Source organism: Salmo trutta, chromosome 11 (genome assembly GCF_901001165.1).
Source record: "Salmo trutta chromosome 11, fSalTru1.1, whole genome shotgun sequence".
Taxonomy (NCBI): domain Eukaryota; kingdom Metazoa; phylum Chordata; class Actinopteri; order Salmoniformes; family Salmonidae; genus Salmo; species Salmo trutta.
In genome coordinates this window covers 4,362,159-4,374,256 of record NC_042967.1, presented here as the reverse complement: position 1 = coordinate 4,374,256, position 12,098 = coordinate 4,362,159, and the positions used below count along the sequence as shown (strand labels likewise).

Sequence of the window (12,098 nt, the reverse complement as noted above, 5' to 3'; positions counted from 1 at the left end):
ACGCTGTGGTTGTTGTCACATCAGCTGTGGATGTTGTTGGAGCAGCTGTGGTTGTTGTGGGAGACGCAGTGGTAGTTGTAACATCAGCTGTGGTTGTTGTGGGAGCAGCTGTGGTTGTTGTGGGAGACGCTGTGGTTGTTGTGGGAGCTGCTGTGGTTGATCTGGACAGGGCTTCGAATGTTGTAGCCTCAGCTTTTTTTGTAGCAGCAACTGTGGTTGTTGTGGGAGCAGATGTGGTCGTTGTTGGAGTAGATGTTGTGGTGGGAGAAGCTGTGGTTGTTGTGGCCGAAGTTGTTGTGATAGAAGCTGTTGTTGTAGCAGCATCTGTAACTGTGGTTGGAGCAGGTGTGGTTGTTGTAGCTGCAGCTGTGGTTGAATTGGGGGGAGCTGTGGTTGTAGTAAGGGAAACTGTTGTGAGACCTTCTGTAGTTATGGGAGCATTTGTGGTTGGTGTGGGTGCAATTGTGGTTGTTGTGAGATCTGCTGTGGTTGATGTGGACAGGATTTCGAATGTTGTAGCCTCAGCTTTTGTTGTAGCAGCCACTGTGGTTGTTGTAGGTGCAGATGTGGTAGTTGTTGGAGTAGATGTTGTGGTGGGAGAAGCTGTGGTTGTTGTGGGTGCAGCTGTGACTGCTGTAGCCACAGCTGTGCTCGTTGAAGCCGCATCCGTAGACATCATTGGTGCTGCTGTGGTCATTGTCCAACCAGCTGTTGATGTTGTAAGGGAAGCTGTTGTGGTTGTGGGAGCTGCTGTAGTTTTGGGATAAGTTGTGGTTGTTGTTGGAGCAGCTGTGGTTGTTGTAGGAGACGCTGTGGTTGTTGTAACATCATCAGTGGTTGTTGTTGGAGCAGCTGTGGTTGTTGTGGGAGACTCTGTGGTTGTTCTAACATCAGCTGTGGTTGTTGTGGGAGCTGCTGTGGTTGTTGTGGGCGACTCTGTGGTTGTTGTAACATCAGCTGTGGTTGTTGTGAGAGCAGCTGTGGTTGTTGTGGGAGACGCTGTGGTTGTTGTCACATCAGCTGTGGTTGTTGTGGGAGACAATGTGGTTGTTGTGGGAGACAATGTGGTTGTTGTGGGAGCAGCTGTGGTTGTTGTGGGAGACGCTGTGGTTGTTGTCACATCAGCTGTGGATGTTGTGGGAGCAGCTGTGGTTGTTGTGGGAGACGCAGTGGTAGTTGTAACATCAGCTATGGTTGTTGTGGGAGCAGCTGTGGTTGTTGTGGGAGACGCTGTGGTTGTTGTAACATCAGCTATGGTTGTTGTGGGAGCCGCTGTGGTTGTTGTGGGAGAAGCTGTGGTTGTTGAGGGAGCTGCTGTGGTTGATGTGGACAGGGGTTTGAATGTTGTAGCCTCAGCTTTTGTTGTAGCAGCAACTGTGGTTGTTGTGGGAGCAGATGTGGTCGTTGTTGGAGTAGATGTTGTGGTGGGAGAAGCTGTGGTTGTTGTGGGTGCAGCTGTGATTGCTGTAGCCACAGCTGTGCTCGTTGATGCCGCATCCGTAGACATCATTGGTGCTGCTGTGCTCGTTGTCGGACCAGCTGTTGATGTCGTAAGGGAAGCAGTTGTGGTTGTGGGAGATACTATAGTTTTGGGATAAGTTGTGGTTGTTGTTGGAGCAGCTGTGGTTGTTGTGGGAGACACTGTGGTTGTTGTAACATCAGCTTCGGTTGTTGTGGGAGCTGCTGTAGTTATGGGAGCAGCTGTGGTTTTTATGGGTGCATCTGTGGTTGTTGTGGGAGCTGCTGTGGTTGATGGGGACAGGGCTTCGAATGTTGTAGCCTCAGCTTTTGTTGTAGCAGCAACTGTGTTTGTTGTGGGAGCAGATGTGGTCGTTGTTGGAGTAGATGTTGTGGTGGGGGAAGCTGTGGTTGTTGTGGGTGCAGCTGTGGTTGTTTTGGGGGAAGTTGTGGTTGAAGTAAGAGAATCTGTTGTAGTTGTGGGAGCAGCTGTACTTGTGGGAGCAGCTGCGGTTTTTGTGGGTGCATCTGTGGTTGTTGTGGGAGCTGGTGTGGTTGATGTGGACAGGGCTTCGAATGTTGTAGCCTCAGCTTTTGTTGTAGCAGCAACTGTGGTTGTTGTGGGAGCGAATGTGGTCGCTGATGGAGTAGATGTTGTGGTGGGAGAAGCTGTGGCTGCTGTGAGAGACACTGTGGTTGTTGTGGGAGCAGCTGTGGTTGTTGTGGGAGACGCTGCGGTTGTTGTCACATCAGCTGTGGTTGTTGTGGGAGACAATGTGGTTGTTGTGGGAGCAGCTGTGGTTGTTGTGGGAGATGCTGTGGTTGTTGTCACATCAGCTGTGGATGTTGTGGGAGCAGCTGTGGTTGTTGTGGAAAACGCAGTGTTAGTTGTAACATCAGCTGTGGTTGTTGTGGGAGCAGCTGTGGTTGTTGTGGGAGACGCTGTGGTTGTTGTAACATCAGCTATGGTTGTTGTGGGAGCCGCTGTGGTTGTTGTGGGAGAAGCTGTGGTTGTTGAGGGAGCTGCTGTGGTTGATGTGGAAAGGGCTTTGAATGTTGTAGCCTCAGCTTTTGTTGTAGCAGCAACTGTGGTTGTTGTGGGAGCAGATGTGGTAGTTGTTGGAGTAGATGTGGTGGGAGAAGTTGTGGATGTTGTGGGTGCAGCTGTGATTGCTGTAACCACAGCTGTGCTCGTTGAAGCCGCATCCGTAGACATCATTGGTGCTGCTGTGCTCGTTGTCGGACCAGCTGTTGATGTTGTAAGGGAAGCAGTTGTGGTTGTGGGAGATGCTGTAGTTTTGGGATAAGTTGTGGTTGTTGTTGGAGCAGCTGTGGTTGTTGTGGGAGACACTGTGGTTGTTGTAACATCAGTTTCGGTTGTTGTGGGAGCTGCTGTAGTTATGGGAGCAGCTGTGGTTTTTATGGGTGCATCTGTGGTTGTTGTGGGAGCTGCTGTGGTTGATGTGGACAGGGCTTCGAATGTTGTAGCCTCAGCTTTTGTTGTAGCAGCAACTGTGGTTGTTGTGGGAGCAGATGTGGTCGTTGTTGGAGTAGATGTTGTGGTGGGAGAAGCTGTGGTTGTTGTGGGTGCAGCTGTGATTGCTGTAGCCACAGCTGTGCTCGTTGAAGCCACATCCGTAGACATCATTGGTGCTGCTGTGATAGTTGTCGGACCAGCTGTTGATGTTGTAAGTGAAGCTGTTGTGGTTGTGGGAGATGCTGTAGTTTTGGGATAAATTGTGGTTGTTGTTGGAGCAGCTGTGGTTGTTGTGGGAGACGCTGTGGTTGTTGTAACATCAGCAGTGGTTGTTGTTGGAGCAGCTGTGGTTGTTGTGGGAGACTCTGTGGTTGTTGTAACATCCGCTGTGGTTGTTGTGAGAGCAGCTGTGGTTGTTGTGGGAGACGCTGTGGTTGTTGTCACATCAGCTGTGGTTGTTGTGGGAGAGAATGTGGTTGTTGTGGGAGCAGCTGTTGTTGTTGTGGGAGACGCTGTGGTTGTTGTCACATCAGCTGTGGATGTTGTTGGAGCAGCTGTGGTTGTTGTGGGAGACGCAGTGGTAGTTATAACATCAGCTGTGGTTGTTGTGGGAGCAGCTGTGGTTGTTGTGGGAGACGCTGTGGTTGTTGTAACATCAACTATGGTTGTTGTGGGAGCCGCTGTGATTGTTGTGGGAGAAGCTGTGGTTGTTGAGGGAGCTGCTGTCGTTGATGTGGACAGGGCTTCGAATGTTGTAGCCTCAGCTTTTGTTGTAGCAGCAACTGTGGTTGTTGTGGGAGCAGATGTGGTAGTTGTTGGAGTAGATGTGGTGGGAGAAGCTGTGGTTGTTGTGGGTGCAGCTGTGGTTGTTTTGGGAGAAGTTGTGGTTGAAGTAAGGGAAACTGTTATGGTTGTGGGAGCAGCTGTACTTGTGGGAGCAGCTGTGGTTTTTGTGGGTGCATCTGTGGTTGTTGTGGGAGCTGGTGTGGTTGATGTGGACAGGGCTTCGAATGTTGTAGCCTCAGCTTTTGTTGTAGCAGAAATTGTGGTTGTTGTGGGAGCAGATGTGGTCGTTGTTGGAGTAGATGTTGTGGTGGGAGAAGCTGTGGTTGTTGTGGCCGAAGTTGTTGTGATAAAAGCTGTTGTTGTAGCAGCATCTGTAACTGTGGTTGGAGCAGGTGTGGTTGTTGTGGGTGCAGCTGTACTTGTTGTAGCTGCAGCTGTGGTTGAATTGGGGGAAGCTGTGGTTGTAGTAAGGGAAACTGTTGTGAGATCTTCTGTAGTTATGGGAGCATTTGTGGTTTTTGTGGGTGCAATTGTGGTTGTTGTGAGAGCTGCTGTGGTTGATGTGGACAGGATTTCGAATGTTGTAGCCTCAGCTTTTGTTGTAGCAGCCACTGTGGTTGTTGTAGGTGCAGATGTGGTAGTTGTTGGAGTAGATGTTGTGGTGGGAGAAGCTGTGGTTGTTGTGGGTGCAGCTGTTGTGATAGAAGCTGTTGTTGTAGCAGCATCTGTAATTGCGGTTGGAGAAGGTGTGGTTGTTGTGGGTGCAGCTGTACTTGTTGAAGCTGCAACTGTGGTTGTAGTGGGAGCAGCTGTGATTACTGTGGGAGACACTGTGGTTGTTGTAACATCAGCTGTGGTTGTTGTGGGAGCTGCATTGGTTGTTGTAACATCAGCAGTGGTTGTTTTTGGAGCAGCTGTGGTTGTTGTGGGAGACGCTGTGGTTGTTGTAAAATCAGCTATGGTTGTTGTATGAGCAGATGTGGTTGTTGTGGGAGACGCTGTGGTTGTTGTAACATCAGCTGTGGTTGTTGTGGGAGCAGCTGTGGTTGTTGTGGGAGTTGCTGTGGTTGTTGTAACATCAGCTGTGGTTGTTGTGGGAGCCGCTGTGGTTGTTGTGAGAGCTTCTGTGGTTGATGTGGACAGGGCTTTGAATGTTGTAGCCTCAGCTTTTGTTGTAGCAGCAACTGTGGTTGTTTTGGGAGCAGATGTGGTCATCGTTGGAGTAGATGTTGTGGTGGGAGCCGCTGTGGTTGATGTGGAGAGGGCTTCGAATGTTGTAGCTTCAAATTTTGTTGTAGCAGCAACTGTGGTTGTTGTGGGAGCAGATGTGGTCACTGTTGGAGTAGATGTTGTGGTGGGAGAAGCTGTGGTTGTTGTGGGAGACACTGTGGTTGTTGTAACATCAGCTGTGGTTGTTGTGGGAGCTGCATTGGTTGTTGTAACATCAGCAGGGGTTGTTGTTGGAGCAGCTGTGGTTGTTGTGGGAGATGCTGTGGTTGTTGTAAAATCAGCTGTGGTTGTTGTGGGAGCAGATGTGGTTGTTGTGGGAGACGCTGTGGTTGTTGTAACATCAGCTGTGGTTGTAGTGGGAGCCACTGTGGTTGTAGTGGGAGCCACTGTGGTTGTAGTGGGACCCGCTGAATTAGTTGTGGTAAAAGCTGTGGTTGTTGTGGTCGAAGCTGCTGTTGTTGTGATAGAAGCTGTTGTTGTAGCAGCAGCTGTGATTGTGGTTGGAGCAGGTGTGGTTGTTGTGGGTGCAGTTGTGGTTGTATTGGGGGAAGCTGTGGTTGTAGTAAGGGAAACTGTTGTGGTTGTGGGACCAGCTGTAGTTGTGGGAGCAGCTGTGGTTGATGTGGACATGGCTTCGAATGTTGTAGCCTCAGCTGTTGTTGCAGCAGCAACTGTGATTGTTGGAGTAGATGTTGTGGTGGGAGAAGCTGTGGTTATTGTGGCCGAAGCTGTTGTGATAGAAGCTGTTGTTGTAGCAGCATCTGTAATTGCGGTTGGAGAAGGTGTGGTTGTTGTGGGTGCAGCTGTACGTGTTGTAGCTGCAACTGTGGTTGTAGTGGGAGCCGCTGTGGTTGTAGTGGGAGTGGCTGTGGTTGTAGTGGGAGCCACTGTGGTTGTAGTGGGAGCCGCTGTGGTTGAAGTGGGAGCCGCAGTGGTTATAGTGGGAGCCGCAGTGGTTGTAGTGGGAGACGCTGTGGTTGTAGTGGGAGCCGCTGTGGACGTAGTGGTAGAAGCTGTGGTTGTTGTGGTCGAAGCTGTTGTTGTTGTGATAGAAGATGTTGTTGTAGCAGCATCTGTGATTGTGGTTGGAGCAGGTGTGGTTGTTGTGGGTGCAGCTGTACTTGTTGTAGCTGCAGCTGTGGTTATTGTAAGGGAATCTGTTGTGGTTGTGGGAGAAGTTGTGGTTGTTTTGGGGTTAGCTGTGGTTGTGGTAGGGACAGCATTGGTGGTTGTTATATCAGATTTTGATGTTGCTGTGGGAGATGTTGTAGTGGGAGCCGCTGTGGTTGTAGTGGGAGCCGCTGCGGTTGTAGTGGGAGCCACTGTGGTTGTTGTGGGAGCCGCTGTGGTTGTTTTGGGGGAAGATGTGGTTAAAATAAGGGAAACTGTTGTGGTTGTGGGAGCAGCTGTAGTTGTGGGAGCAGCTGTGGTTGTTGTGGTTGATGTGGACAGGGCTTCGAATGTTGTAGCCTCAGCTTTTGTTGTAGCAGCAACTGTGGTTGTTGTGGGAGCAGATGTGGTCGTTGTTGGAGTAGATGTTGTGGTGGGAGAAGCTGTGGTTGTTGTGGGTGCAGCTGTGATTATTGTGGGAGACACTGTGGTTGTTGTAACATCAGCTGTGGTTGTTGTGGGAGCTGCATTGGTTGTTGTAACATCAGCAGGGGTTGTTGTTGGAGCAGCTGTGGTTGTTGTGGGAGATGCTGTGGTTGTTGTAAAATCAGCTGTGGTTGTTGTGGGAGCAGATGTGGTTGTTGTGGGAGACGCTGTGGTTGTTGTAACATCAGCTGTGGTTGTTGTGGGAGCAGCTGTGGTTGTTGTGGGAGATGCTGTGGTTGTTTTAACATCAGCTGTGGTTGTTGTGGGAGCTGCATTGGTTGTTGTAACATCAGCAGGGGTTGTTGTTGGAGCAGCTGTGGTTGTTGTGGGAGACGCTGTGGTTGTTGTAAAATCAGCTGTGGTTGTTGTGGGAGCAGATGTGGTTGTTGTTGGAGACGCTGTGGTTGTTGTAATATCAGCTGATGTTGTTGTGGGAGCAGCTGTGGTTGTTGTGGGAGATGCTGTGGTTGTTGTAACATCAGCTGTGGTTGTTGTGGGAGCTGCATTGGTTGTTGTAACATCAGCAGTGGTTGTTGTTGGAGCAGCTGTGGTTGTTGTGGGAGACGCTGTGGTTGTTGTAAAATCAGCTGTGGTTGTTGTGGGAGCTGTTGTGGTTGATGTGGACAGGGCTTCGAATGTTGTAGCCTCAGCTTTTGTTGTAGCAGCAACTGTGGTTGTTGTCGGAGCAGATGTGGTCGTTGATGGAGTAGATGTTGTGGTGGAAGAAGTTGTGGTTGTTGTGGGTGCAGCTGTGATTGCTGTAGCCAGAGTTGTGCTCATTGAAGCCGCATCCGTAGACATCATTGGTGCTGCTGTGATCGTTGTCGGACCAGCTGTTGATGTTGCAAGGGAAGCTGTTGTGGTTGTGGGAGATGCTGTAGTTTTGGGATAAGTTGTGGTTGTTGTTGGAGCAGCTGTGGTCGTTGTGGGAGCAGCTGTGGTTGTTGTAAAATCAGCTGTGGTTGTTGTGGGAGCTGTTGTGGTTGATGTGGACAGGGCTTCGAATGTTGTAGCCTCAGCTTTTGTTGTAGCAGCAATTGTGGTTGTTGTAAGGGAAGCTGTTGTGGTTGTGGGAGAAGATGTGGTTGTTTTGGGGTTAGCTGTGGTTGTGGTAGGGCCAGCAGTGGTGGTTGTTACATCAGCTGTTGTTATTGCTATGGGATCTGTTGTAGTGGGAGCAGCTGTGGTTTTAGTGGGAGCTGCTGTTGTTGTAGTGGGAACCGCTGTGGTTGTAGTGGGAGCCGCTGTGGTTGTAGTGGGAGCCACTGTGGTTGTAGTGGGAGCCACTGTGGTTGTAGTAGGACCCGCTGAAGTTGTAGTGGGAGCCACTGTGGTTGTTGTGGGACCCGCTGAAGTTGTTGTGGTAGAAGCTGTGGTTGTTGTGGTCGAAGCTGTTGTTGTTGTGATAGAAGCTGTTGTTGTAGCAGCAGCAGTGATTGTGGTTGGAGCAGGTGTGGTTGTTGTGGGAGCAGCTGTGGTTGTATTGGGGGAAGCTGTGGTTGTAGTAAGGGAAACTGTTGTGGTTGTGGGAGCAGCTGTAGTTGTGGAAGCAGCAGTGGTTTTTTTGGGTGCACCTGTGGTTGTTGTGGGAGCTGCTGTGGTTGATGTGGACATGGCTTCGAATGTTGCAGCCTCAGCTTTTGTTGCAGCAGCAACTGTGGTTGTTGTGGGAGAAGATGTGGTCGTTGTTGGAGTAGATGTTGTGGTGGGAGAAGCTGTGGCTATTGTGGCCGAAGCTGTTGTGATAGAAGCTGTTGTTGTAGCAGCATCTGTAATTGCGGTTGGAGAAGGTGTGGTTGTTGTGGGTGCAGCTGTACTTGTTGTAGCTGCAACTGTGGTTGTAGTGGGAGCAGCTGTGATTATTGTGGGAGTCATTGTGGTTGTTGTAACATCAGCAGGGGTTGTTGTTGGAGCAGCTGTGGTTGTTGTGGGAGACGCTATGGTTGTTGTAAAATCAGCTGTGGTTGTTGTGGGAGCAGATGTGGTTGTTGTGGGAGACGCTGTGGTTGTTGTAACATCAGCTGTCGTTGTTGTGGGAGAAACTGTGGTTGTTGTGGGAGTTGCTGTGGTTGTTGTAACATCAGCTGTGGTTGTAGTGGGAGCCACTGTGGTTGTAGTGGGAGCCACTGTGGTTGTAGTGGGACCCGCTGAATTAGTTGTGGTAAAAGCTGTGGTTGTTGTGGTCGAAGCTGCTGTTGTTGTGATAGAAGCTGTTGTTGTAGCAGCAGCTGTGATTGTGGTTGGAGCAGGTGTGGTTGTTGTGGGTGCAGCTGTGGTTGTATTGGGGGAAGCTGTGGTTGTAGTAAGGGAAACTGTTGTGGTTGTGGGAGCAGCTGTAGTTGTGGGAGCATCTGTGGTTGATGTGGACATGGCTTCGAATGTTGTAGCCTCAGCTGTTGTTGCAGCAGCAACTGTGATTGTTGGAGTAGATGTTGTGGTGGGAGAGGCTGTGGTTATTGTGGCCGAAGCTGTTGTGATAGAAGCTGTTGTTGTAGCAGCATCTGTAATTGCGGTTGGAGAAGGTGTGGTTGTTGTGGGTGCAGCTGTACGTGTTGTAGCTGCAACTGTGGTTGTAGTGGGAGCCGCTGTGGTTGTAGTGGGAGTGGCTGTGGTTGTAGTGGGAGCCACTGTGGTTGTAGTGGGAGCCGCTGTGGTTGAAGTGGGAGCCGCAGTGGTTATAGTGGGAGCCGCAGTGGTTGTAGTGGGAGACGCTGTGGTTGTAGTGGGAGCCGCTGTGGACGTAGTGGTAGAAGCTGTGGTTGTTGTGGTCGAAGCTGTTGTTGTTGTGATAGAAGCTGTTGTTGTAGCAGCATCTGTGATTGTGGTTGGAGCAGGTGTGGTTGTTGTGGGTGCAGCTGTACTTGTTGTAGCTGCAGCTGTGGTTATTGTAAGGGAATCTGTTGTGGTTGTGGGAGAAGTTGTGGTTGTTTTGGGGTTAGCTGTGGTTGTGGTAGGGACAGCATTGGTGGTTGTTATATCAGATTTTGATGTTGCTGTGGGAGATGTTGTAGTGGGAGCCGCTGTGGTTGTAGTGGGAGCCGCTGCGGTTGTAGTGGGAGCCGCTGTGGTTGTTGTGGGAGCCGCTGTGGTTGTTTTGGGGGAAGATGTGGTTGAAGTAAGGGAAACTGTTGTGGTTGTGGAAGCAGCTGTAGTTGTGGGAGCAGCTGTGGTTGTTGTGGTTGATGTGGACAGGGCTTCAAATGTTGTAGCCTCAGCTTTTGTTGTAGCAGCAACTGTGGTTGTTGTGGGAGCAGATGTGGTCGTTGTTGGAGTAGATGTTGTGGTGGGAGAAGCTGTGGTTGTTGTGGGTGCAGCTGTGATTATTGTGGGAGACACTGTGGTTGTTGTAACATCAGCTGTGGTTGTTGTGGGAGCTGCATTGGTTGTTGTAACATCAGCAGGGGTTGTTGTTGGAGCAGCTGTGGTTGTTGTGGGAGATGCTGTGGTTGTTGTAAAATCAGCTGTGGTTGTTGTGGGAGCAGATGTGGTTGTTGTGGGAGACGCTGTGGTTGTTGTACCATCAGCTGTGGTTGTTGTGGGAGCAGCTGTGGTTGTTGTGGGAGATGCTGTGGTTGTTTTAACATCAGCTGTGGTTGTTGTGGGAGCTGCATTGGTTGTTGTAACATCAGCAGGGGTTGTTGTTGGAGCAGCTGTGGTTGTTGTGGGAGACGCTGTGGTGATTGTAAAATCAGCTGTGGTTGTTGTGGGAGCAGATGTGGTTGTTGTGGGAGATGCTGTGGTTGTTGTAACATCAGCTGTGGTTGTTGTGGGAGCTGCATTGGTTGTTGTAACATCAGCAGTGGTTGTTGTTGGAGCAGCTGTGGTTGTTGTGGGAGACGCTGTGGTTGTTGTAAAATCAGCTGTGGTTGTTGTGGGAGCTGTTGTGGTTGATGTGGACAGGGCTTCGAATGTTGTAGCCTCAGCTTTTGTTGTAGCAGCAACTGTGGTTGTTGTCGGAGCAGATGTGGTCGTTGATGGAGTAGATGTTGTGGTGGAAGAAGTTGTGGTTGTTGTGGGTGCAGCTGTGATTGCTGTAGCCAGAGTTGTGCTCATTGAAGCCGCATCCGTAGACATCATTGGTGCTGCTGTGATCGTTGTCGGACCAGCTGTTGATGTTGCAAGGGAAGCTGTTGTGGTTGTGGGAGATGCTGTAGTTTTGGGATAAGTTGTGGTTGTTGTTGGAGCAGCTGTGGTCGTTGTGGGAGCAGCTGTGGTTGTTGTAACATCAGCTGTGGTTGTTGTAAAATCAGCTGTGGTTGTTGTGGGAGCTGTTGTGGTTGATGTGGACAGGGCTTCGAATGTTGTAGCCTCAGCTTTTGTTGTAGCAGCAATTGTGGTTGTTGTAAGGGAAGCTGTTGTGGTTGTGGGAGAAGATGTGGTTGTTTTGGGGTTAGCTGTGGTTGTGGTAGGGCCAGCAGTGGTGGTTGTTACATCAGCTGTTGTTATTGCTATGGGATCTGTTGTAGTGGAGCAGCTGTGGTTTTAGTGGGAGCTGCTGTTGTTGTAGTGGGAACCGCTGTGGTTGTAGTGGGAGCCGCTGTGGTTGTAGTGGGAGCCACTGTGGTTGTAGTGGGAGCCACTGTGGTTGTAGTAGGACCCGCTGAAGTTGTAGTGGGAGCCACTGTGGTTGTTGTGGGACCCGCTGAAGTTGTTGTGGTAGAAGCTGTGGTTGTTGTGGTCGAAGCTGTTGTTGTTGTGATAGAAGCTGTTGTTGTAGCAGCAGCTGTGATTGTGGTTGGAGCAGGTGTGGTTGTTGTGGGAGCAGCTGTGGTTGTATTGGGGGAAGCTGTGGTTGTAGTAAGGGAAACTGTTGTGGTTGTGGGAGCAGCTGTAGTTGTGGAAGCAGCAGTGGTTTTTTTGGGTGCACCTGTGGTTGTTGTGGGAGCTGCTGTGGTTGATGTGGACATGGCTTCGAATGTTGCAGCCTCAGCTTTGTTGCAGCAGCAACTGTGGTTGTTGTGGGAGAAGATGTGGTCGTTGTTGGAGTAGATGTTGTGGTGGGAGAAGCTGTGGCTATTGTGGCCCGAAGCTGTTGTGATTAGAAGCTGTTGTCTGTAGCAGCATCTGTAATTGCGGTTGGAGAAGGTGTGGTTGTTTGTGGGTGACAGACTGGACTTGTTGTAGCTGCAACTGTGGTTTGTAGTGGGAGCGCTGTGATTATTGTGGAGTCATTGTGGTTGTTGTAACATCAGCAGGGTTGTTGTTGGAGCAGCTGTGGTTGTTGTGGGAGACGCTATGGTTGTTGTAAAATCAGCTGTGGTTTGTTGTGGGAGCAGATGTGGTTGTTGTGGGAGACGCTGTGGTTGGTGTGTAACATCAGCTGTCGTTGTTGTGGAGAAGAAGAAACTGTGGTTGTTGTGGGAGTTCTGGGTGTTGTTTTGTAACATAGCTGTGGTTGTAGTGGGCGCCACTGTGGTTGTAGTGGGAGCCACTGTGGTTGTAGTGGGACCCGCTGAGTAGTTGTGGTAAAAGCTGTGGTTGTTGTGGTCGAAGCTGCTGTTGTTTGTGATAGAAGCTGTTGTTGTAGCAGCAGCTGTGATTGTGGTTGGAG

At 50.2% G+C, this 12,098-nt stretch overlaps 4 protein-coding genes across 4 annotated transcripts in view; all 4 read right to left on the bottom strand.

The window, feature by feature from the left end:
- Positions 1–521: 521 nt before the first annotated feature.
- LOC115201980 (mucin-5AC-like) lies at positions 522–3,268 on the bottom strand. The gene is made up of 2 exons (XM_029765846.1): positions 1,065–3,268; positions 522–789 (listed from the first exon to the last, which is right to left on the bottom strand). Exons 1-2 carry the CDS (start codon positions 3,104–3,106, stop codon positions 522–524), a joined length of 2,310 nt encoding a protein of 769 aa, XP_029621706.1. The 5' UTR covers positions 3,107–3,268.
- Positions 3,269–5,281: 2,013 nt separating this feature from the next.
- On the bottom strand, positions 5,282–7,036 carry LOC115202116 (mucin-2-like; the record flags this gene model as incomplete). Its single annotated transcript, XM_029766009.1, has 2 exons — positions 5,282–5,999; positions 6,618–7,036. Coding segments are annotated over 2 exons (1,137 nt in total), but the record flags the coding sequence as incomplete, so codon positions are not given.
- Positions 7,037–7,635: 599 nt separating this feature from the next.
- On the bottom strand, positions 7,636–9,972 carry LOC115201979 (probable basic-leucine zipper transcription factor N; the record flags this gene model as incomplete). The annotated part of the gene is made up of 3 exons (XM_029765845.1): positions 7,636–8,019; positions 9,258–9,423; positions 9,875–9,972. Coding segments are annotated over 3 exons (582 nt in total), but the record flags the coding sequence as incomplete, so codon positions are not given.
- Positions 9,973–11,029: 1,057 nt separating this feature from the next.
- LOC115201978 (mucin-5AC-like) overlaps positions 11,030–12,098 on the bottom strand; it is a 2,588-nt gene continuing 1,519 nt past the window's right edge. Inside the window, exon 2 of the mRNA XM_029765844.1 lies at positions 11,030–11,375. Coding sequence (XP_029621704.1) covers positions 11,030–11,375 — 346 coding nt within the window. The remainder of the gene's footprint in view (positions 11,376–12,098) is intronic.